At 41.5% G+C, this 26,517-nt stretch overlaps 1 protein-coding gene across 9 annotated transcripts in view; it reads right to left on the bottom strand.

The window, feature by feature from the left end:
• The window catches only part of R3HDM1 (R3H domain containing 1), a 73,709-nt gene that overhangs the window by 7,704 nt on the left and 39,488 nt on the right, over positions 1–26,517 (bottom strand). For all 9 annotated transcript variants that reach the window (XM_081936198.1, XM_081936200.1, XM_081936201.1 and 6 more), the window contains 6 exons: positions 19,971–20,094; positions 12,239–12,393; positions 11,790–11,938; positions 5,219–5,322; positions 2,266–2,435; positions 1,579–1,729 (listed from right to left, as the gene is read on the bottom strand). In XM_081936198.1, the coding sequence (XP_081792324.1) occupies positions 1,579–1,729; positions 2,266–2,435; positions 5,219–5,322; positions 11,790–11,938; positions 12,239–12,393; positions 19,971–20,094 (853 nt within the window). The remainder of the gene's footprint in view (positions 1–1,578; positions 1,730–2,265; positions 2,436–5,218; positions 5,323–11,789; positions 11,939–12,238; positions 12,394–19,970; positions 20,095–26,517) is intronic.

Genomic DNA, 26,517 nt, shown 5'->3' with positions numbered 1-26,517 from the left:
TGGATTGGGAAGTTAAAAACCTAGAAAGGGACACGATCAAGCTTGATTCAAAGGCTTTGCTTCCTGAGAATCCGGAGAGATTGGGGGTGGGGGTGGGTGGGGGAGGAAGGCAAGGGAAGAGTAACGATCTCCTTTTTACAATCTCCTTTCCAGCAGCATTCACTCAAACCAGATGCATATGAGGGGGTTAGAGACCACCAGATGAAATATTGGGTTAGAGAGCACCAGATGAAATATGAGGGGGTATGAGACCACTAGATTCACTGTTTACTGACCTTACTAACTCTTAATGAGAGTAAAGATAGTTCTTAATATGTTACATGGTTGACATAAAATTGTTCTTAAACTGCTGTTAACTTTATACAGTTGATATAAAATATTTTACTACAGTATTTGGTTCAGAATCTTTTTTTTCTAGATTTTCCTCCTTTAAAATTGGGTGCATCCTATATTCCGGAGCGTCTTATAGGGCGAAAAATACGGTAGTTGTACAGTGATTACGTCATAATCTGGAGGGTACAAAGATACCTTCATATGCAAAAAAGACATGACCCAAAAGAATGTGATAGAAATGCAAAACCTTGTAATCAGGATTGCCAGCCCCAAACATTGTAAAGCCCTGTGATGGCAAACCTATGGCACCCATGCCACAGGTGGTATGTGGAGCCATATTTGCCGGCATGGCAGCCCTCAGCTCTGGCCAATTGATTTTCGGCCTTCTGGAGACCGGGGTAGGCCATTTTCGCCCTCCCCAGGCTTCAGGAAAGCCTCCGGAGCCTGGGGAGGGTGAAAATCCCCCCCCACGCAGGGAGTTGCTTGTGCATGCGCAGGAGGGGGGGTTTCTCATGCATGCGCAAGAGGGGGGTTGCTCACACATGTGCAGGTGGGTGGGTGCGCGTGATACCGCGCACACATACAATTTTGGCACACCTTTAGAAAAGGTTTAGCCATCACTGGGTAAAGCCTCTTATATGAAGTCAATCAAAGTTAGTTGAGTATACTAATGAACAGCTGACCAAATGATGTTGGGAGAGACCCAACCAGGCAGGGGAAGAGGCCTCAAGCAAAGAATGAGTCTCAAGTCCCCCTAAGCTCCATAGAACCTCACTTATCTGTTCTCAGCCACAGACTGTCAGTCAGGGGAGTTTCCTGTATAATATGCAGAATATAATAAAATGGTAAGCTTGAACCTTACATGGGCAGGTCTGGTTACTCATGCCTGACAATAAAGACTTCAAGAAAACTACAATAACCCGCTGAAGTCTAGCCAATGATCAGTGAGGATGGGAAGAGCCCCAAAGGTGTGGAGGCAAATGTGTCACACACATCAATTTGACTCTTCTGATAACACAATTAAAAATCTCCGTGACACAACATCACTATCCAAAATTCATAAATCCCAAATAAATAGCCATTAAATTAACACAAGCCGTATCCTTACTTAGAGGGCAGTTGAATGAGAATACCAATGGGAAAGCAGAAGTTTTCTTTTTTAAGAAACAAAATGTAACTTCCTAGTTAGATTTTAAAAGTAGTAATCAATCATAATTCAGTTATTTAGCAAATGGGAATTCTTACCTTGTCCAGGAACGAAATGTCGTGAGAATGGGGGCACAAGAGGAAGAGGTGTTAAAGTGGGACGGATGTTCTTCATGTTTGAAAGTTGAGTTGGTGCCGGTGACTGGGCTGGAGATGTGGCAGGGCTACCTATTTGTGGACTATGTTGTAGCTGTTAATTTAATGAGAGACAGAGAGAAAATATACAATTTTGTCAGAGCATGGGGTGAAATATGCCTTTAATACACTAGTTTAGTGTAGTTTAAATCATCTTCGCTCAGTACAAATCATTCTGTGATGCCCTGTTGAACTCTCACACTTAGCTAAGTGACAAACAAATGAAGAGAAAAACACTCTATTTCTACACATTTTTGGATACTATGTAGAAGAATCCATACTGTAGAACTTTATTAATCTCCTAATCTCAGTCAATGCAACCTTCTGTTAATTTTCCTACGGTACTGGACTTTAGAATTGGATGACTTCCTTAGAATATCTTGGGGCGGGGGATGGCCTTTGAATTACCAAAAACTCTGCCCTTACCTGATCCAAAACTAGAGTGAATTTCCTATCTGAATAATGCTTTTAATCCTTCCTTCAATGTCTAAAAATTCAATGTGGATAACAAACATTCTGAAACAGCCTTGTAAAAGAGAGGTTTCCCTTCCTGAAAATATCTAGGTTTTCCAAACACAGGATAAGTTATACCTGTGGGCAACTCTCCAATGAAGCAAATTCTGTTGATTTCTGCCCTCTTTGATGATCGCAATAATATTTATTCTGCTTCCATTGAGGAGGGGAATGGGGCCGAGGTTGAGGATTATTGGGAATATTCAGTTGCATCATTACCATTCCTCCACTGGGTGGTGGTGCTACTGCTGCAAAACAAGATTAGAAAGAAGGGGTGTCAATATTTCTCCTTTGCCGTTCTGAAAAATCTAAACAAATCTGCCTTTAGGTTGATGTTCTCAATCAAGGCCTTGCCCAACGCTCTGTCAACGTCAGACTTGCAGTTAAAGAGTTTTTTGATTCGAACTCCTGTGGTTGCGTCTGATTGTGTTGGCCTGCAGACAAGCACAGTTTGCTTAGAGGATTGGAGGGACTTTGAAGCAGAGTTAGGAGCAATGGGAGGGCAGGAGGGAAAGTAGTTTTTAAATAAACAGGAGTTGGAAGGTCCTTGGAGGTCTTCTAGTCCAACGCCCTGCTCAAGCAGGAAAACCTATACAAGTCCAGACAAATGCTATAATCATCTGTAGCTGATCTGATGCACCTGATTCTAATTTTAGGGATTTGAGGTAGTGATAAACGTAGGGGTATGCTTACTTGTTTTCACATTCATAATTTGATGTTTACTTAAATTTCCCAACAGGCTATTAAATATAAATAGTACAGTATATGATATTTGTTACATTCTTCTTTTATTAGTCATATTGTTATGATTCCATTATTAATCATATTGTTGAAATGAAGATCTAATATCTGTATAATAAAAAAGTCAAAATATTTCAAGAGTGTATGTATTTTTGTATGACTATATTTAATGATTAGTATATTTTAATTATCTACCGTAGAAAACTTGAATAAATTTACCCATCGTTTAAAGTCTATGACAATTGAATTCTTGCCCAATTTGCTTGCATATTATTTAAAAATTTGATGCTGCTTGAGAGCACCCAAAACAGATTTTTAAATTAACGTTTCATTAAATTAAATTAACAAACTTAAAAAAAGGCCTCCCATTTGGTAGAAGTGTTTGAGCTCTTGCTAATGCAAGTAACACTGAATATATCCCAATACTTTGGACCTTCTGCCATGGGAGACTTGTAGGACTCCACTTTATCGTGACTTTGTTAATGAGAGGTGGAGGAGGACAAGGCAATTTTTAACTGATCCTCCCCATTCGTTTCTCTCTCTCTCACACACCCGCACACACTTCTCGAAAAGTTGCTTTACAAAACTGAACAGCTGAAATGATGGCTCAAAAGAATTACCACTGCTGGAGCTCAAACACTTCTACCAAATGGGAGGCCTTTTGTTTTTAAGACTGTTTATTTAATTAAATTAAAAGTTAATTTAAAAATCTGTTCTTGGGACTCTCATACAGCATCAAATTTAAAAAAAAGTACTCAAGTAAATTATGCAAGAATTCAATTATTATGGACTCTAAATGATAGGTAAGTTTCTTCAAGTTTTCCACAGTGGATAATTAAAATATACTAATTATTAAATATAGTCATATGGAAATATATACTCCTTTGAAATGTTTAACTTTTTATCACAGAGATATTTAATCTTCATTTCAATAATATAGTTAATGAAAAGGGGAAAATATAACAAATATCATGTACTGTACTATTTACATTTAGTAGTCCATTGGAAACATCAATGCAAATTATGCATGTGGAGAAAAATAAGCAGACAGCAACATTTGTCACTACATCAAATCCCTAAAATTAGAATCTGGTACACCAGATCAGCTACAAATGACAACAGCATTTGTCTGGACTGGTATAGGCTTTCCTGCTTAAGCAGTAGATTGGACTAGAAGACCTCCAAGGACCTTCCAACTCTGTTATTCTGTTATTGTTAGGGAGGATCTGGGAGAAATCTGTCTTTATTGAAACTTCAGGCATTTAGTTTGATTTGCTCTTTTTTGTTGAAGTATGGCATTACCACACCTAGATCTGAAGAGCTCTCGGAGATCTTGCTCTTGCTTTTGCATTGTCCTAAGTATTTAAGAAAGGGATATAGTGGCTCAGTGGCTAAGACGCTGAGCTTGTCGATCAGAAGGTCCGCAGTTCAGCAGTTCGAATCCCTAGTGTCGTGTAACGAAGTGAGCTCCCATTACTTGTCCCAGCTTCTGCCAACATAGCAGTTCAAAAGCATGTCCACTGAGACATCTTCGGACAGCGCTGGCTATTCGGCTGAGTAACGGAGATGAGCACTGTCCCTAGAGCCAGAAACAACTAGTACGTATGTGCGGGGGAACCTTTACCTTTAAGTATTTAAGCTTTAGTTTCACAGTTAATGTCTTCAGACTGTAGACAGGTTTTACCTCGTCTTATATTTAATCTTTTCTGTCTGATCTTGCTTTTTTTTTTTCAGATACTATCAGCAGATGGCCATTTCACCACCTTTTGCTCTGGGGAAAAAAATGTTTTCAAGCCCTCTCCAAAAAGCCTATTCCAAAAACTGTCTATAGTCAGTTGTCAATTATACTGACAAATTCGCTGACCCTTGCAAGCAGCTTTTTTTTTTTAGTATGCAGGAATAGATATGATAATTTTGCATCATGTACTTAAAATTAAGCAAATTTGTATACAGTATTTAAAGCCAATACGCTCTCATTTCCTCATTCATCCTTAGATTTACAGTATATCCTGTGTTTATTTAGTATACCTCAACTTAATATACATAATCTTCCCAATTTTACCCCAGGAACCCAGTGAGATAGGCTGGACTGAGATGGAGTAACAAGCCTCCTTTCATACTAACGGAGGATTAGAATTCAGTTTCTAATGCACCACTTGAATCCCTGCATCAAAATGACTCTTTCCTAATTCTTTGCCATAATGCACTATTACAAAAATAATCTTTTTTTAAAAAAAATCTAATTAAGCGAAGAAGAATGGACTAATTTGCTATTGCTCTATTTTCACACCTGCACACTGTTGTCCTTGGAGCTGTTGGGAATTACAAGGTGATGTTGTTCTAGGAAACTGTATCTGCTCTGACCCTGGAGGTTGAAGATATGCAACTGAAGAGCTGCAGCAGATTGGAAAGGGGGGTGGGGGGGAAGAGAAGAAAAAGAACAATAGAAGCATATTAAATCCCAACATTCATTTTATCCTTAATGCTTTAAATTGATGAAAGTTACAAGCTTAATCAGGATTTACACAAAAGCAGACTTCATACACTCCAGAAATCAAAATTAATGGTTGCATTGTTTCTCATGACCTTTTTTAAAAATAAAATAGTTATGTGTCAATAATAGATTGTATAGCTTAATTATCTTTCAGTCTCTTAGGAAACAGATAATCAAGTTAAATTTGCTTTCAACTGAAGGCTGAGAATATGTTCTAAATTATTTCTCTTTCCTAAATTAATGGGTATTTTATTATTTTATAATTAAATAGGTTCTAGAAAGAATAAATTATCTTTACTTCGCATCTTAATAAATCTTGAATGAATACATTAGACTTAGCAGCTAGTTAAATAGACAGAACTGCTATTTTTCTTTTTCTAACTTTTCTGTGCATTATTCAAAGAGTGACTTTTGTAAAGGTGACAAGGCTTTAAAGACTGAAGTTAATTTAACATACAGTATCATAGTGAGTTGTTAAATGATAATAATAATAATCATAACCAATGTAAGGCATATAAACATCAGGGTAATCCTAAATGTTGAAAAACAACCAATACAGAAATATCCAGTAGGCAAGAATGATTATAACCCCACAGAAAGTTTAGGTTTGGATGACAATGACTTCAGACTGTTTTATTCTTCTCCTACAGAAAAGCCAAGATGGGTCAAAGAGTTAGCATTGCATTCTCCCCCCCCCCTCAAAAAATTCCTTTGTATTATTGCTTTCCATTCCTTCTGAACTCTTCTATTCAATTTGTTGCTCAACACCTATTGCTATACCTCCATTTGCAGAGTACCACAGAACATTGCTCCTTAAAATATTCTAATAAACCCAGCCATTTGAAATTTAAATTTATTTAAATACATCCAGACATTAAGAATGCCCATTTTTATATGGAAGAGTTACTTCTAAGTCAATAAGGGAAGAAGACTTCAGAGTATCAGCCAGGTCAGGGAATATATACTATAAGTACTACTAGACTAGAACTCTATTATGATAAGAGATCATTATAAAACATTAAAAGTTTCCCCCTCTTAAATCACACAGAATCAAAGCAGGCTTATTTTTAATTTCTTTTTCATGCTTCTTCCCTTCCTACAACTGAATTGTCCTTTGTACTATTTCATAATGGTTCTGCCAATAGTTCATGTATTCCTTCCATCAACATTTTCTCTGCATTTCTGTACAAGAAACAATTACCACCTCCTGGCCTCAGCATTATCCTGCATGCTGGTTCAGAAATGTATCTGATGGCCTCTTCTAGGGGCCAGCTTTGCCCCAAGAAAGCTTAATAAATGAAAATTGCCATCCTAGCCTCGATGTCCAAATAACGCAAGATCCAATATATCATTTTGTTGTTAAGAGTCTTTCATTAGTATCAGTGAATCAATATATTTTAAATCAGAAAACCAAGGGATTATGTACAGAATAGGGTAAGGAAGTGATTTCATGAAAACAAAACAACAGGTAATCAATAATAAAAGATACATTTTGTCTGAGTCATATACAGATTAAAATCTCAAATGCAGGCTGCAATCCCATATACTCTTAAATATACTCTTAAATTCCTCTGAACGTAAGTCGAACTTGTATATATGTTTTGAGACCACATCTGTCTTTCCCTTTTCTCCTGATAGAGCTGCAATCCTAGCTGTGCAAATTACAACCTTCTACATGATGGCACAAAGGAAATAATGCAGTCAATAATAAAATTTGATTTTGTCAAAGATATTGAATAAACTGCACTTAATCACAATCTAGATCTATATTTGCTATATGCGATACAAACCAAGCACACTTTTTCTTTCTAGTATTTTCCTACAAGTGCAGGGTCTGCTTTTTTTTTCTGATTAACCAAGAGTTGATCCATTGGCTGTGACAGGAACTGACCAATCAGCTTGTTGCCCAAGCCTGACATCCTGGGCTGAGAGAGTGCCTAGACCCAAAGTCATCCTGGGCTGAGAGAGAGAGAGAGGCTGGCTTGAAATCACCTAGCTGGCTTTCATATTTAAAGCAGGACTAGAACTCACAATCTCCTGCTTTCCTGATGCCTTAATCATTAGACCTTAACCACTAAAACACTCTGTTGCACAAACCAAGCAATATGATTAAGAATTTCTCAGGATAGATTAGATAGATAGCAGGGACGTGCGGGCAGGGGAGGCAGGGGAGGCAGAGCCGCACCGCTCTCATCATGAAAATTAAAAAAAAAGGGAAAAGGGAAAAGGGAAAAGGCGCTGAGGAGCCTTCTGCACACGTGGTCGGGAATGGGAGCGCTCCGTGGTCCGCTTCATGTTGACTCAGGAGTCAGGAAGGAGGGGAATGGGACCACCTGTGCAGGAGGCTCCTCTAGCCTCAGCCTCCCTCCTGCGCACGTCCCATTCCCCGCCTTCCTAAGTCAACATGAAGGGGATCGTGCAGCGTGAGCCGCGGTCCCGCGGAGCACGCTCCGAGGTCCCCTTCATGTTGACTCAAGAGTCAGGAAGGAGGGGAATTCCCCTCCTTCCTGACTCCTGAGTCAACATGAAGGGGATCGCGAAGTGTGAGCCACTGTCCCGCGGCTCACGCTGCACGATCCCTCCTCCGCGATCCCTCCAGCCTCCCTCCTGTGCACGTCCCATTCCCCGCCTTCCTAAGTCAGCGTGCGCAGGAGGGAGGCTGACGTCCTATTCCCCTCCTTCCTGAGTCAACATGAAGGGGACCGCGGTTCACGCTGATGACGTCACCAGCCTCACCAGCCGTAAAGCTCACCGCACGTCACTGATAAATAGATAGATAGATAGATAGATAGATAGATAGATAGATAGATAGATAGACAGACAGACGATAGATATTGATCACGTGTTTCCCCGAAAATAAGACAGGGTCTTGTTTTCTTTTACCCCCAAAATAAGCACTTGGCCTTATTTTCGGGGAGGTCTTATTATTTCTGAGGTGCAGGAAGCGGCAAGCATGATCACCTCATAGCTGCTGCTGTATTGCAATATTTTCATGGAGGACTTATTTTCAGGAGAGGGCTTATTTTCAGGGAAACAGGGTAGGTAGGTAGGTAGGTAGGTAGGTAGGTAGGTAGGTAGGTAGGTAGACAGATAGAGAATCCTATTTCCTCACCATCCACCCCCAACTTATAATGTTCTGTAACACTCGTCATTACAGACTATGAGATTAAGAGCACATTCATCAGTATTTTATAGTTAAGCTCAATCACAAAAGTAAATTTTCCATATTTACTTCATTATTAAAAATTAGCGAGCACAGTTATATTAAGGAACAGGAATTGAGTCAATGAGCTCTAAATATTTATGCAGGAATACATACTTGTCAGAGCTGTCATCTTGCTTCAGCCCCGGTTTTGTATTGATGTTAGTCTGCTATGAATTACAGGGGGGGGGGGGGAGCTGTCAAGAGGGGAGAAGCCAGGAAACAGAACCCATCCTATGTGCAGGCTAGAGACATCAAAAGAGTGGACAAAGGCTACCTGGTCTGGGAACAGAATGCGGCCGCACATCGAAGAGGCGCCAAACCTCATAACGGCTACCAAAACACCTACTGTAAATTTTATTGGAACTTACCAAGGGGGAGGGCTTGGACAAGGGGAGGAATAACTTAGGGATACTTTGCATGGGAATTCTTAGATCTAACTTTGCTAAGCCGTAGCTACTTGGCATCAATGAACGTACACCTTTCACTATGAATGGAGTTGAGGGTCTTTCATTATTAGATAACCGAGCTGAGACAGTCCTGACATGACGACTCTTTTAGGCTTGTACGCATATCTGGAGTTTGAGAGCACGCTTTTAGTATTCTCATGAAATGTCTACAACATGGAGTATTATAGCTATCTACCATAAGATTAAATGTACTAATGAGGATATGTCCTGCCATTCATTATCTCTCTTGTCTTTTTTTTCCTGGCAGTTGAGTCTAATTCTTAACATCACACCACTACCATTTTTTAAAAAAATATTTCTAAGTATGCCCATGGGTTCTGCAGAGATCAGAAGCATTCCGAGAAATTAAGGTGATGCTTTGAAGGAAAACAGTTTCCTATTTATTTACATTATGAAACTGAAAAACAAAAATTCCTCAGCATCTGGTGCCTTTTTCTAATTTGAGGAGCAGGGGGCAAATAATATTGAAAACCTGATATATAGTGCATTGACTGTTCTGCATCAGAATCCACCCCACAATAACAAATCTTTTTAAAGATGGCAGAACTATTAATTCACATTCCTGATGTCTCAGTCATACAGAACAGAAATAGGAACCTTCTGCAGATTCCAGAAATATGTTTAAAAACAAAGTACACCCTCACACATATTCACATAACAGGTGTTATAAAACTTCCAACAGTAACCCAGAAGTCTTTGCAATGCTTGCTTTAGAAATGACTTTCTGTCCATACATTATTTGGCATTAAATATGAACTTAAATATGAACCTATCTTATGGCTCAATATGACTTAATATTCCTTAATATGCATTTGTACTGAGATGCCATAGAATATAAACCTAGACAGATTTCTTGTTTTATTTAGTCATTCCACTAAACGTGGAAAGTAAAGTGGAAGCAAATGGGAGGAACACCAGCACGTTCACTTGCTCTTGGTAAATGGCTTCCAAACTAAGCTAATGAAAGGAGGAGGAAGAGGATGACGAAGAGGAGAACAACAAGGCATGATTTCCATATCCTGCACAGTAATTCTTTTCTTCTCAAGCCCTAGCTCATTATTTGCATCATATTCCACATTTCTTCCTTCTATATAGCTTTACAAATTTCCAATGTGGTTTTCTTTGGTTTTAGAGAAGCACTATGTCACAGCAATATGCAAAATATCATAGATAGCTGTCACTCACTCCTACTCCCTGACATTAGCTGATTTAACTAGACTGTGATTCTTCTGTGGTACCTCTCCCCTCTCCCATTTTTTTTTTTTGAAAGAGAGCACCTGCTTGGTACATGCAGTTCACCAGTTCATTTTTCCTCAACAGTACTTAAAGCATTACCTGGAGTTATTTTGGGCATCCAGTGAGAAATAGGGCAGAACCTCATGTATTATATATAAAGAAGAGCAGCAGTCAAGGTCTTTATACTGTGGAGAAGGTGAACTTTTAAAAATAAATAGCGTGTTTCTCCAAAAAGAAGGCCAGATCTTATTTTCTTTTGACCCCCGAAAAAACGGCTAGGCTAGTTCTAATTGTTGACTCACCTCGTGGTGGTGGCACTGACAGTCCCGTCCAGCAAGAGCCCACTGCTGGTCCACTTCTTCTGCCTCCACTTGCTGCCACTCGCACGCATCGCCCTGGCCTCCATTTTGTTTTTAGATGCCTGTCGGAAGGCATCTGTAGCCGATAACAGAGCTCTGGATCGATCTGGAATTTTGTTACCAGATGCAGATGCCTTTCAGCAGGCATCTGAAGGAAAAACAGAGGCCAGGTTGATGTGTGTGAGTGGCGGAAGCGGATGCAGAAGAAGGCGAAGAAGGTGTCAGAGTGTGCGAGGCCTGGTAAGTAGAGCAGCTCCACCATCCCCATCCTAACTTATTTTTTACCTCTATACCTCGCCCCACTCCCTATACCCCAGAGTGGACAGAGTCTTAATTAGGGTTAATTTTGTGGGTGGGGCTTAATTTGATCACATGACGTGATAGGGCTTCTTTTCAAGGTGGGTCATCTTTTTGGAAAAACACGGTAAGTCCATGCATCCACTGAGGAGTGCATTGGAAGCTGACAGCGGTATCACCGGAAGGAATTCAAGGATTTTATGAAACAAAATAGATGTATTTCCCCAATAGAGGTGGCTTAATGCCCTTGTTCTGATGATAATTTCTACAAAAATCTCAACATGTTTTTATTTCTTTGGGTGATATCGTTTCAGCTTCCATGCATGCCTCATACAGGGAAGGGAAGAACAGGTTCATAGTTGCCTATTCCAGAAGGGAAGGAAGAAGCACAATACAAATTGCTGGAAATGGACCAATATTATTACATGAAGCATGAGACCTCAAATCAGATGCGAATTTAACATCCAAAATAGCTTCCTCTATGTTTAAACATTTATATAGGGAGAAAATGTTTCTGAAAACTAAAAAGCCACTCCATCCCATTCTATATTTCTAAAAATTAAGCAGACACAATTAAAACTTATGTTCTTTTTCCTGCTCCCTAAAGATATCCTTTCTGAAGAAACGTTGACATGAAACGATGATTTAGTCTACATATGCATTAAAAAAAACCAGGATTAAACCATACCACGTTATTCAAATTAAACTCAAATGGGTTTGTAAGTTATTGATTCTGTTTTTCCTTGTGGCTTCTTTGACTACAATCTTTTACTAAAAAGCAACCTACCACTAAGATCACTCACCTTAAATTATTCTGTTGTCCAGATGGAATGACACTATAGTAAACAGGCATTCCTGATGTGGGGAGTCCTTGGTTTGACTGACTGGGAATAACCACTGGCTGCTGATATGTTTGTTGGGACAGTCCTTGGGAAACTGGAGCCATGGAGACCTAAGAATTAGAGTATGCCAGGATCACCAATAGTAAGAAGAAATATACATAATGGCAGATTATTCATGCAAAAGAAGTATACAAGGCAACCAAAGAGTACTAAAGTCTAGTATCCACAAAAGTATAAGAATCCAGCAGCTATGACGACCCACTACAGATTGCATGTGGATAGTCACAAATGTGAATTTTCATCTAGATAGAATAATCTCTTTCAATTTCAGAATGAGAAAAAAAAGGCAAAAAGGTTCTGAGAACTGTATTCGGCATAAATACTTATATTTTAATGATATCACGGCTTACTTGATAAGATGGCAGAGGAGGATATGGAACAAGTACTCCTTGAATCTGATTTCCAATGTTGTTGGGTTGGCCTCCAACTAGATTTTGGTTTTGCGACTGCTGGACACCAACTAAACCCTGGTAGTTTTGCTGCTGGTTAGGCATAACTTGGTAACCTGCAAGTATACAAATATTTAAGACAAGGATTGACAGGGTAACATGAAAAAAATATATGGCCAAGTATTCTTTAAATATAATGACTACAACAGTTTTTCCATGGATTCCATAGTACTTCAAAAAAAGCCGCATTCAACAACAGAGATAATATATGACTCAGTAATATTTGTGTGATAATGATCAAAATCTTAGCTGTGATTCATTGTGAATGACAATTTACAAGCTCACATTCATAACCAGCTAATCTGCCTACCAGCCTGATGTAGACATATATAAACAACATTTCATGATAGAGAGATGCTATACATCATGTAGCCACAACTATCTCTAGAAAACAGATAACAAAATTTAGCTAGGAACATTGTGTTACATTTTATCTGTAGAATCCTGTTTTGTGAAGAAATAAATTGAATTTAATTCTATTTTATTAAAGTTCCTTTTCCCGATTTAAGATAACTAGTGCCATCTTGGAGTTTGCTTGGAACATCTCTTCCTATATTTCATTTTTTAGTCTACTCATTTGTACTGTCTTGTAGATTTTCTTTTAGGTTGGCGACCCTGTTCAAGATAACTATCTTCTATCTACTTATAGATTTATCTATTTATCTATTAAATTAATATTAAACTTTCATTTTGCTTCTCTCAGGTGAGATTATCTCTAGTGAGGATGACCTGTACTCACTAGTTATACTGTATTCCTATAAAGTACATAGATATGAGATCAAATATAAAGCTTATTTCCTTTTTAGAAATGTGTATCTCTTAATTGACAGTAAGGCAGCACTGGTTGTGACAGTCCTATCTCACACACTAGAGCCAGGGGAGAGGATGCCATGTGAAGGTCTCTGGAAGACAGATTGTGCCAGCAACTGCTAACACAAAGCAGGTGGTCAAACCAGAGTGTAAAGGACTGCCAAAATTTCCAACAAATAATAACCATAACATTTCTCAGCTAAATGCTTTTGTATTTTATTTTCATACAGACAGCTGGGTCAAAACTAAACTTATTTGTTGAACAGCAGTCAACATGCAACTTTATGTTCTAATTATGCCTGATAAATAGAAATAACTATCAATTTTAGCTTCATTAACCATAAGTTATTAATTCTGACTCATGGTACAATATAACAGTGTTTGTGCATATGTGCATTTATGTCAGCGGTTCTCAAATAGTGGGGCGCGCCCCCCTGGGGGGGCGCGAGGCTCCGTAAAGGGGGCGCGAAGGCTCCCTTTCCATCTGGGTGCAACGGCGGCGGTGTGGGCGAGGCATAATATATCCCGCCTGGAAGTGGCAGCACTTCGGACTGTGGATTTTCATTGGAGCCGCAGGCTGGAGCTGTGCAAGAAGCCTGCTCGGGCAGGGGTGGGAGGGAGGGAAGCATGGCTGTCCCAGGCTTCCCTCCCTCCCCCCCCCCAGCCCAAGCAGACTTTTTGCACAGCTCCAGCCCGTGGCTCTGATGAGTCTCTGAGCAGTCCCCAGCGCTGCCACTTCAAGCCGGGATATATTCTGCCATGCCCTCGGCGGCGTCTTTATGCAGGTAGCTCGCCTCCCCGCCAGCAGCTCCACCGCCAGGATTCCGTCTGGAAGCGGAAGCGCAACAGCCGCTGTTGGGGAAGGGACAAAGGGGCGGCGGTCGCCCGATCTTGCCACCGCCACCCCTTCGCCCCTGGTAACGGCGACTGTTGTGCTGCTGCTTCCAGCTGGGATGCTGGAGGAGCTGCTGGCAGGGAGGGAGGGAAGAAAGGGAGGAGGGAGTAAGGATAGACAAGCAAGAGGGAAAGAGGAAAGAAGGCAAGCAGGCAGGAAGGAGGCAGAAGGAAGGAGGGAAGAATGGAACTGGAAGGGAGGCAGGGAAGGAGGGATGGAGAAAGGAAGGATAGGAGGATAGGGAAAGAGGAAAGAAGGCAGGCAGGCAGGGGGAAAGAGGAAGGAGGGAACTGGAAGGGAGGCAGGAAGGAAGGGAAGGAGGAAGGGAGGGTGGAAGGAAGGATAGACAAGCAAGAGGGAAAGAGGAAAGAAGGCAAGCAGGCAGGAAGGAGGCAGAAGGAAGGAGGGAAGAATGGAACTGGAAGGGAGGCAGGGAAGGAGGGAGGGAGAAAGGAAGGATAGGAGGATAGGGAAAGAGAAAAGAAGGCAGGCAGGCAGGGGGAAAGAGGAAGGAGGGAACTGGAAGGGAGGCAGGAAGGAAGGGAAGGAGGAAGGGAGGGTGGAAGGAAGGATAGACAAGTAAGAGGGAAAGAGGAAAGAAAGCATGTGACTACGGTGGGAGACGAGGAAAGACCGGTGTGCTATGTTATGCAGAGGTGTACTTATAACAATTTTATAGACAAATTATACTATTTACAGTCGCGCGGGGGGGGGGGGCGCGAAATGTTTTCTTCTTCCTAGGGGGGGGCATGACAGAAAATAATTGAGAAGCACTGATTTATGTGCTTGTCTGACTACAGATAAATCATTTTTCTATGACTCGAAATGGCCCTAAACATACAAGACATATGAATACATTTTACAGTTTAGACTTCCCCCCATTCTTCTAATTGTTTTTCAGAATTGTAGTGGGAAGCCTCTTCAACAAATCTGAAAATCTCCAAATTCTCATTGACATTATTTAAAAGGCAGTCTCCACTTTAAGAAACCATCACATTTATGTCACATTTCTTGAGGCAGAACTGAACATATTTGATTTTCTGAATTGTTTAACCAGTGTTTCTTAATCTTGGCAGCTTTCAGATAGCTTAGCAGGCTGGGGAATTCTGGGAGTTGAAGTCCACACATCAGAAAGCTGCCAAAGTTGGCATATAACAACTTAAGATGACGAGTAGATGAACAAACTCAGGAACCTGTTTTATACTGAGAATGAGTTCTTCATCCTAGTCAAAAGAAAACAAAATATAGCTGCTAAGTTGGAAGTCCATTGTTTTATTATTGGGTGGAATTTTTTTAGAAAAAAAGGCTTCACTTTTTCCACACAACAACTAGAAAATTATTCACAGATCTCTTGCTAGTCAACCAACCAACCTATTACAGTTCATGTAAAGGAACAAAACATAATATATTATGAATATTAAGCCAAGTATAGGTTGGAAGCCATAAAACTCTTTTGTGAAGAGAAAGAGCATTCCTTCCCTTCTCTTGAATTTTCTGGCAGTCAGTCAAAGTTAATAACAATCCTAATTGTAATAAAGGGATTAGAAAGGGTGCAAAAGCCAAGGAGAGGGAGAATAAAGACATGTTGACATTAGGCTAAGCTTTTGGGGGAGGGGGGGATGTTTCCCTTTTTTTAAAAAAATCTACTACCCAACATTTACTATCATTTTGCCAAAAGGAACAAAGATGGTAATGGAAGAGAGCAGAGCTGGTATCTTAGTTTTCATTCTCATCACCAGAAATGTTCAACACAAGAATAATGTTTTGAAAGGTTTTTAATCGGCAACCTTTAGCTCCTGAATAAGGCACTGGGATTGACCTAGGGTACTTAGCCTTTTTTATAATCCCTAATTCCTCTTCTATCAAATTATCTCTTCTTCTCACACCTCTCCTCCCTCCCTCCTTGTGTTTCTATAAATAAAAAGGCACTTTTTATGTGAGAAAAATATTTGCTATGAACAAATGGAGATCAATTAATTCTGTAAATGTTGTATCCCACAAAATTTATTTGTTTGTTTATTCAATGTATTGATTGGTCATTTTACCACAAGGTAACTCTGGGTGGCTTAGAATCATGAGTATAAATATAGCAAACATACTAAAAACATAAATAAGTTAAAAAAGCCAAACCCTATGCCAAGAGTAGGATACAACTGAATGGATAACATCAATGTTGTATCTTGTTTTACAAGCAACCTTTTCACTTCCCAGTATAGCGGGCAGCTGTGTTCTTCCTGGTGGTGTCCTATTCCAGTTACTAAAGTCAGTATGATCTTGCATAAGATTTTTGTAATCAATAAAGATCATCCACTTCTTAAAATCAGATTTTTCCTGTCCCTCTTTTTAATTTACATTCTGGAATGCACTTGGCAATTTAATACACCAGCGGCCCCCAACTTTTTGAGCACCAGGCACGGTTCCATGGAGAAAGGTTTTTCTCTCGGATCAGAGGGGGCATGGTTTTGTGTGCTGCCTGCATTCCATAGATGGGGTTACGCTTGTTTGCATGGACTGGTTGCTGGCATGCTGTGGACGGCTGCCGGTCCACAGACTGGGGGTTAGGGACCTCTGCAACAGACTATGCAAAATAAAACATGATTATTCTTGGACACAAATTGCAAATAACATGTAATGGATGTACACCGAAGTTGCAGAGTACTGCTAGTTGTGCTATTTCTGTTTCTCACGGACTGCAGTGTAGCTGCAAAAGCTATTTTGAGTCTTCTGGCACTTTCGCATTGGTGAAGTAAAAATCAATTTTCCATGCTGAGAGAAGAACTAAGACAATATAAATTGACTGCTAACATATTTCGCCCTGGGTTCCAAAGCACCTTGCTATTTTTAGCTGCACTCATCCTCCTCAGCATACCAAGTGGCAAGAAAGAAACACAGCATTCAGCAGGAAAAGAAAGAGAAAGAGCATCTGCTGAGACAGATGGTTATATTTTGCAGCCAGGCTATTGAAGAATGGTTAAAAACTGATGCTCAGAGATTACAAAGAGTGAACAGTAGTTCTGGATCGTGAGTTTCCTCAAGTAATAAAACTGTTTCCAGTATCCAAACCCATATATTATACATTTATCAGTTAGAAAGAGGCACGGCCTCTGTTAATGCAATTAAAATCTCAATCGTGACAGGAGTCTAAAAAACAAATGAATGCAGGACAAATAAAAAGACAAACAGTTGTCTAAAATATTCCTGCCCTGGACATTACTTTCCTGATACTTCCTCAGAGTATCCGAGGGCTGAGCATCCCGATCAGTCTATTTTTTTCAAAGGGGGAAAAAACCAGAATGCAATCCTTGATAAGTAAGTCACAACTGCAGACCGATATACTTGCAACCCCTTTACAAAGGAAGCCAGGAAGCAGCTGAAAAAGAGACCGGTTCACTGTGAGATATGTAACCCTCTCAGACAGTGTTACGGCCCCGAATCCAACAGCTCACGATAAAATCAATTTATTCTACAAGGGCTGTTTGTTGCAGAGACAAACATAGAATTGTGCTTGAAATACAGGTGTTTTTATAATCACTGACCGGACTGATTATAATGCATTTTTCAATCTTGTGATGTAATGCTTTATCCTTCTTACAACAAATGTTCAATACCAACAGTTCTAATGTGATTTTTTAAACAAATTTTTTAACAGACTCACATATTTCAATTAGAATCTTTTGCAATTGGTTCTGTATATTTCATAATTCAGAACTGCCCTTCCCATTGCCCTGAAAATCTAATGCTTAACCCAATTCAAACCAGATCTCCTTTGCTCAGTTTCCATCTATCATTAACTAGGCATTATCTGAATTCATAATTAAGATAGATCAAAACTGAATAGCTATCCGAGGGAAATAAGTGGTTAAGAAATATGAAAAACAAACAAACAAATAATAACATAAATAAAATTCCCAAACGTTCCTGATTTGTGCATTTGCTTCTTGAAAACAATCTCATTCCAACCTTTTGGATAAAACACTTCCCGTCAGCAGGTACGGGTTAGTAATATCTGCATGATTCATGTAACAAGCGATACAGAATAGTGAATCAAGTGGTAAATATTTAAGTCCGGTAACCTACTATATATTTTTGTTTCATCAAGAGCAACATCCAGGGCTGCATGAAAAAAATGTATCAGAAACCACACAGGAATTTTAATATCTTTATATATACATTCTTGTTAGCTACAAGTACTTCATGACCGATGGGGACAGGGAGGGGTATTTATAGAAATAAATAAAATTTAGAATACAAATTATAGACCCAAGTCTATAATTTGTTCAAATTAAACAAACAAAAAGCACCTGAAACTACAAGATGCTGTCACACACACAAAAGAGGTAATCACGCTAAACATTTCCGAAGATAAATTCTGCAATAATACCAAACAAAAGCAAACTATGTAGACAATCAAATAATTTGTGTCATTCATTATAAATTAATGGCTGCAACTGAATTTAGTTATCTTGATATTAATGTCAGGGTTACTATTGAAATGTATGACAGATTTCAAAGGTATGATTTTACTTTAGTTTTAATTTTATAATTTCATAAATGTGTTAAAACATCTTATCACCATGGAAATGCTCTATAAATGGATTTCTTTTAAAACACGCAAGCTGAATTATTTCAGATTCATTTCTGCTGAGAAAGCAAAATTAAAAAAAAATCATTTTTATTGAAATTTATACAGTGCTTTCCAGGTCTCAAGTCCAGATAATTGCTGCAATGATTGAACAGACTCCGCAAAGAGTAAGGGATCCTTCTTCTGTTTTAGTGTGGAATTGTAAAAGAACCAATTACAGTATGTTTTCCAACAGTCATCCTTGCTGGTTAACGATAATGAAAAGCAAATGTCCATGTTAGTGAATGCAGGTACAAGACCTGATCACATCTAAAGAGATAAATCAAGGCAACAAAATTTCTTTCTGGAAAAAAGTTTAATACTTTAACCCATATCTTTGAACAAAAGCATATAAAGTATGTATTCTAATTTATCTGTCTAGGAGAAACATAGGAAGACCTAATAATATCTTCAGAAGAATACTTATAAAAGAGGGAAAGGCAAACTGATGCCAGATGTTCTGTATTGCAACTGACATCATCCAAGACAATAAGGAAAGAACAGAAGCTGCAGCTCAAACATCTGGAGGGATATCACTCACCTAGCCTCTTTGAAGCTTAATTTGTGAGGCAAGGCAAAACATTTAGCTTAAGAAATATATCAGAAAGCATGAGAAAGTATGAGAAAGCAGATTGCCCCCTTCCCCCCATTTATTATGTACCGCTCAGTATAGATTCGGGCATACAAAAACTAAATCATGCTGGAATACAAACCACCTTAGCTATAAAAGTCCATCTGTAACAGCATTAATGATTCATATAAAAGCAGAAAACACACGAGAGGCAATAAGCAAAATTTTTAGCTTTGTATGGTTTATACAGAAGATAAAGTCCAGCCACCAACCTCCTATTTTTTAAACAATTAAAAAAAAATCTCCAAAAACCACACCATCAAGAATGCAAGGTATATCTCATTCATTCAAGATCAGGTAAATTTTGTTTATAAAATTGATGAAGAGAACAAAATGCTAAATTACGGTGTTAGTTCTCTGATAAGAAAAAATATTTATTTCACTCTGGCCTTTTGTTGGAAATTATTTACAAATAAGGGTGATCAAAGGACATTCTGATTTTTGTTTGTTTTGCTAAGAAAAGAATTATCCTTTTGAATTCTGCCTCTTAGAATTGACTCAACTCGGCCAATTTAAAATATGCATTCCTACCAGTAGGAAGAATTTTGGTCACTTCAAAACACAAACATTATTTTTTTCCTCTGTGAAATACTTCACGTTATTTCTTTCTGCCTCGCCTGGTCACCTGAAAGCTCCAAAGGTACAAGAAGTAAGAAGGGGAGAAAGCATCACAAACCTGTCTGTTGAGCAGGTTGTGGCAGTGGCTGGTTTTGCTGTGTGTTGTAATGAACTGAAGTAACTGGCCGATATTGTTGACTGGAGTGTGGATACTGGCCTGGAGCACAGTAACAAGCTGGCATCTGGGGGGGGGGGGGGGAGAGAAAAAGAAACGTAGGCTTTATGTACAGGAGACCCATGCATATGTTTCTAAATCAGACATCTCCTATAGTGCTGAATGTAGGCAGGTCAAAAGAACCACAAACCCCTTGGAAAAGAATAAACCCAAGCTTAGCAAAAGATAATTGGCAAAGATGCTCTTTAAATGCTAAAAAAAACCACCTCCCCAAAATGTTTAGTTTAGTTTACTTTATTGTCACTGCACCTCGTACAATGACATTAAATGCCATTTTCAGTGCACATTATAACTATAAAAGTAAAACACAAACACACATCTGTCACATTCTATACAACTGAATTGAAAACCAATTGAAAATACATTTTCAAATTGAAAATACAATTGAATTGAAAAAAATAAATAAACTGGCTTCATGTGCATTATAGTAGAAAATGGGCGTTGGTTCTTACCTGATACGCTCATTTTCTGGTAGAGTAGAGACAGCAGCCAGACTGGGTATGCTCCGTCTATTAACCAATCGGACTGAGTCCATACTTATGATGTCATCGGGCCCTTGTGGCTCCTCCCCAGTTTCAGATGAAGGAAAACTGTAGACTCAAGTGAGAATTGTGAGCAAAAATGAAAGTCCATAGTCACTGTCTCTCTCTCCTCACAAGGAATTCCCTCGCATGACCCATGCCAGGGTGGGGCTGGCTGCTGTCTCTACTCTACCTGAAAATGAGCGTATCAGGTAAGAACCAACACCCATTTTCCTGTTATCGTAGAGACAGCAGCCAGTCTGGGACGTACCAAAGACTGGGCTGTCCACTAGGGTGGGAAAATGTAAAAAAGGACCGTTAGGGCACAAGCACTTGTTATAGCACCCTGCGCCCAAAAGCTGCGTCAGCCGACGCATACTTGTCCAACTTGTAATGACGTAGGAAGACTGTGGGAGACGCCCAGGTGGCCGCCCGGCAGACTTCTTCCAAGGTGGCTTGAGTGGACCAAGCCGCAGATGTCGCAGCGCTGCGTGTAGAGTGAGCTGTAATGTTTGCAGGGACCTGTATGGATTGAAGTTCATAAGACAGTTTAATACAGGCTCTTATCCAGTGCCCCAAACTACATGATGAAGCCTTGGTACTCAAGGAGGCCTGGCGAAAGGAGATGAAGAGAGCTTCCGAGTGGCAGAACGGGGCGGTATGGTCGATGTAGATCTTGAGGGCACGACGTACGTCAAGTGTGCCACTTGTGCTCCTTCTCGTGACGGGGAGACGGACAGAAATCAGGTAAGTTCAACTCCTGATCTCGGTGGAAACAGCTATTGACCTTCGGTATGAATGTCGGGTCCAGTCTTAAGACAACTTAGTCTGGATGGAACACGCACAAGTCATGCCTGAGTGAAAGAACAGCCAAATCAGAAATACGTCTGGCTGAGGTTACAGCCACCAAAAACAGCATTTTAAAGGACAACAGTTTCAAAGAAGTGGATCTCATAGGTTCAAAGGGCGCGGAAGTCAAAGCCTCTAGGGCACGAGGCAAGTCCCAAGTCAGATATCTACGTATGGCAGGGGGGACGCAGGTTGGACGCTCCACGGAGAAATCTCTGGATCAAGGGGTGAGGAGGCAGATGTTCGTATGCCAGGCCATCCAGAACAGAGGCCAGAGCGGCCACCTGTCGTGTAGCATGTTAGGGGTAAGTCGCTGATCAAGCCTCCTCCGAAGGAAGTCCAATATCTGCAGAATGGATGCCCTAAGTGTGTCAACAGTCCGGTTGGAACACCACAGAGCAAAAGTCTGCCACGTGGCATCATAAATGCGGTTAGTAGAGCTTCTGTGTGATGCCTGAACGGTAGCAATGACGTCGAGGGAGATGTTATCGGCTGTTAAGGTTTGCCGCTCAATCGCCATGCGGTTAACTGCAGCCACTGGGGGTCAGGATGAAAAACTGAACCCTTGGTGTAAAGACAGGAGAGACCGTGGGAAGTGCCATGGGGTGGAGATTGATAGAGTCACTAGATCGGCATACCAAGGCTGGCGTGGCAAATTCGGTGCTAGCAGCAACAGTTCTGCCTCCTGCTCCAGCATTTTTTGAATTACCCTCTGAGTAAGGGGAAGGGGAGGAAATGCATACAGGAGACCCCTGGGCCACTGGCATCTGAGAACGTCTATTCCTTCTGCCATGGGGTCCATGAACCTTGAGTACCTGGTTGTTGTCTGCCGTTGCGAACAGGTCTAGGACTGGGAGGCCGAACCGTAGTGTCAGTCAATGGAAGAGGCTCGGATGGATGGTCCACTCCGCCTGATCTATCGTTGTCCGGCTCAGCCAGTCTGCTTGGACGTTGGAGACCCCTGAGATGTGTTCTGCCCTGAGAGATGACAGGTGAGATTCCACCCACTGGCACAACAGGTTGGATTCCTTCATCAGGGACCAGGAACGAGTTCCCCCGTCTGTTTATGTGTGCCTTGGTCGTGGTATTCTCTGTGAGGACTAATATGTGATGGACCTGAACTCTGTGGTGAAAGTGTCTGAGGGCGAGGCGAACCGGCTGCAATTCTAGCCAATTTATGCTGTTTTGGCTCTCTTCGAGGGACCACTGACCCTGAGCCACTAGGTCCTGCATCTGTGCCCCCCATCCTGTCAGACTTGCGTCCGTCGTGTGAGACGGCACGGCTCTCTGAAAAAGGTCCCTTGCAAAATCGCCGGGGAATGCCACCATTTGAGAGAGTATAATGCCTGTCTGGGAAGGGGAACCCTGAGAGGAGAGCTGCTCCTGTCGGCCTTTTGATGTGGAAGCATGAACCATTGAAGGCTCCTGCTGTGAAACCTGGCCCACCGGACAATCCCGAAGCAGGATACAATCTTGCCCAAGACTTGGGAGAGAAGAAGGGATGCCTTGCGTAGATGTAGCACCTTCCTGACAAGTTCCCTCAGACTGAGAATGCAGTCGTTGGATAGGAACACCCTCTCCGCCATGGTGTCTATCAAGACCCCGAGGTGGAAAAGGTGAGTGCTTGGAACGAGGTGACTCTTTTTGAGATTCACCCCGAACCTGTGATTCCGCAAGGTGTGAATGGTGAGGGCGAGATCTCTTTCTGCCTGAACCGGAGACCTTGGACAACAAGAGAATGTCGTCCAGGTAACAGAGAATCCAAACTGGGGATGACCTGATGTGGGTGGCTAGTGCTGCCAGTACCTTTGTGAATACCCTGGGGGAAGAGGATAGACTGAAAGGAAGAACTCGGTACTGGAAGTGCCTTCCCCCATAGGAGAAGCAGAGATATTTTCGGTGGTCTATGAAGATGGGGATATGAAGGTAAGCTTCAGTCAAGTCTACCGACGTGAGGAAGTCGCCTTTCCTGACCACCTGGAGGATAATGTACAGAGAATGCATTTTGAACTGCCGATAGACAATGTGGTGGTTCAATGTTTTTAGATCTAAAATTGTTCTCCATCCCCCGGAATTCTTCGATACCACAAACAGGCGGGAATAAAAACTCTGCCCTTCCTGATGGGGAGGAACTGGTTGAATGGCCCGGATCTCCAACAGGTGCTGAATGGCCTGTTCCATTAGTGCCCTCTTGCGAGGACACCGAAAGACCGGGCATGGCACGAAGTGTTCCTGGGGAATGGAGAGGAATTCTAGCATGAGACCAAATTTTACAGTTTTGAGTACCCAATTGTCTGTTGTGGTCTCCTCCCAGAGGTGGGCAAAAAACGCCAGGCGGCCTCCGATCGGAAGAGAGTCCAGATAGTCATTTCCTACGTGAAAAATGGTGGTGGCCTCCTCCACGGTAAGATATCTTGGAGGGGAAACGCTGTGTGAGCCGAAGCAGAAGCCTGGCCATGACCGAAGAGGCCATGGCTTTAGAAGCGAATCTAGCAGCATTAAGGGAAGAATCATCTGCAAATTCAACCGCTGCCCTGATCTTGTTAAAATCCCTATGTGATCTAGTGTCAGTAGGAGCTGACACTAGATCACATAGGGATCTCAACAAGATGAAGCTGTTCAATCCAAACCAAGGCCACCCTGGAGAAAAAGGAAGTGGCCGTAGAGCCCTAACAGCCCAGGCCCCAGCCTGATAGTTTTTGACTAAGGTTTGATCTGACCTTTTCTCCTCAAGCTTGAGAACCTCCTCAGGGGCTCCAGAGATCACAGTACGTGAAGACAGGGCTGCAACCAGTACATCCACTGGGGGAGTCTCGAAGAACTTGGTGAGGTCTGGTGCAATGTTGTAGAGACGTTTGTCAAGGTTGGTTGGCTGTGGGCCCATGCATGGAGACTCCCACTGCTTCTGAATGACGTTCAGGAATAACTTGGGAACAGGGATCACCTCTTTTTCCACTGTGGGTTCGGTGAACGGGGTACTAGGACCCTCAGTTGAAGCCGGTTCTGCCGGTTTATCCTGTGAAGTAGAAGCTGAAGCAGAAGATGGTAAGTTAGCAGCTTTAATGGCTTAAGTAGAAGGGACTTGAAACGATCAGTTTTGAATAATCCGGTAAAGGCAGGGGTATCTGGGGTGACCACCTCGTCATCAGACAGGTCTGAGTCCCGCAGGTTATCTTGCTCCCCGCCAATTGAGGCCTGAGAAGTAGAGGCAGAGGGATCAGGTTGCTGAGCCGCAGAAGAAGATTTATGCTTACGGCCATGTGATGGAGCAGGTTGGGGTTGCTGTTGTAGGCCAGCAGCCATGACCTGTTTAATGGTTTCAGCACTGATGGTTGTCATATCAGCAGGAGAGGTGTACATGGTGTGGGGGGGGGGGGGGGCAGAGCCATGTGTAACCAGGAGGGAAGCCTGTTCAAAGGTGCGCTCCCTATTGAGAGGGACATCAAAGAAATTGCCTCTGTTGTCAGGTTCCATCGAAGACGAGGACTCCGAAGAAGACAATTCCACTTCTGAATAGGCCAGGGGTGGTGGTCTGGGCCCATGGGAGGCAAGACAGGTGGAGCTGGGGACGCCACTTGGTGATCCTCAGAGGGAGGGAGGGCTGGGCAGTTAGAATATGTTGTTGTTTTTGGTCCCTCTGAAATTCTTTCTCAAGGGCCTTCTGCCTGTGCTCTTCTGCCCTTGTAGTCACTTTAGAGACCTTGGGGTTTACTCCTGAGGAAGGGGCCTCTTTGGCTTGCCTCTTCCTGCTGCTCTTTGTCCCTGATGGCCCTGCCTCCTCTAATTCTGCATTCGTATCCATAGCTGGATCAGCCATTTCCCCAAACATAAATTAACACCCCAATAAGACAGGCAACGGTCTCACCCATTTGCTGGCCAGGCGCTCCTGATCCGGTCCACCTGGGGTGATCCCACGTTGCTGGCTGCTGTAAAGTTTGCTCCTTTTTTAAAGCGTCCAAAATGGCTGACTTTTTTTCTCCGAGGCTTTTCCGAGCCTCAAAATGGCTGCCGCTATCTTCACGGGGTTTTCCGACCCGCAAAATGGCCACCGATACTAAGAGTGGCCAGGCGATCTGCAGAATGGCCAATGGACTCGCCTGGAACCACTGTACATGAAACGGCTGGACGCTCGTCCCTCCGAGTACACAGAATCAAGGAGCGCCATGGGGAAACAGCCATGGAGCCGTAGCTCGTGAGCTGGCCAATCTGATTGCAAGGCAGGCTTCTTGAGCGAACTCGTGGCCACAGGCAATCAGACGGCTGAGGAGAGGCAGGCAGAGATCAGTTTCGAATTTCCCTCCAATTTGTAGAATAAAGGATTATTTAAGGAACCAATTTAAAGGAACAACAATTTTTTGGGGGGGAAAAATCACCAATTAAAGATATAATTAAATAATTTGGAGGAGATATCAATTCTCACAGCCAGTCTAGGTTGGACTGAGTCTGAAACTGGGGAGGAGCCACCAGGGCCCGATGGCATCATAAGTGTAGACTCAGTCCATTTGGTTAATGGGTGGAGCATATCCAGTCTGGCTTCTGTCTCTACAATAACAGGAAAAGAAAAAGGCTCCACACAATGTCAGTGAGATATTAAAAATATTATTAGCCACACAAAAAATTCTTAAATAAACCTCATAATTTCTAATAACAAGGTACTTCTTTCTAAAAAAAAAATACTGCAAATACATAAAACCGACAGTGGATCTGCCATGAAATCATTATTTAATTATTGTCACAAACATGTAGTTCTCTTAAGAGAAGAACCGCGAGTACAGTTCGAAGTGTGTCAAGTTCTAATTTGTTAGTTTTAAATTTCTATAACTAAATGAAGAAGCAATACATATTGACAGCAAAGTTATAGAGCCTGTCTACAGTAATTTATTCTGTGACTGTTTCTATAGATTTCTATACAGTAGGACAGACTAGTGCAAGGTACAGGAATCATATGATGTTGGTACTAAAATACATACCCTGGCTACTAATTGCTCCTGGGCACAGGTTAAGAAGCCTGTCCTGACCTTAGAAATTTAAAGGACTTAGGCCTAATTTTCTGCCAGGCT

The sequence above is a fragment of the Natrix helvetica genome (genome assembly GCF_964273705.1).
Source record: "Natrix helvetica genome assembly, chromosome: 1".
NCBI lineage: Eukaryota > Metazoa > Chordata > Lepidosauria > Squamata > Natricidae > Natrix > Natrix helvetica.
The sequence above is the reverse complement of the archived record's forward strand: the minus strand, read 5'-3'. Positions and strand labels throughout refer to the sequence as shown.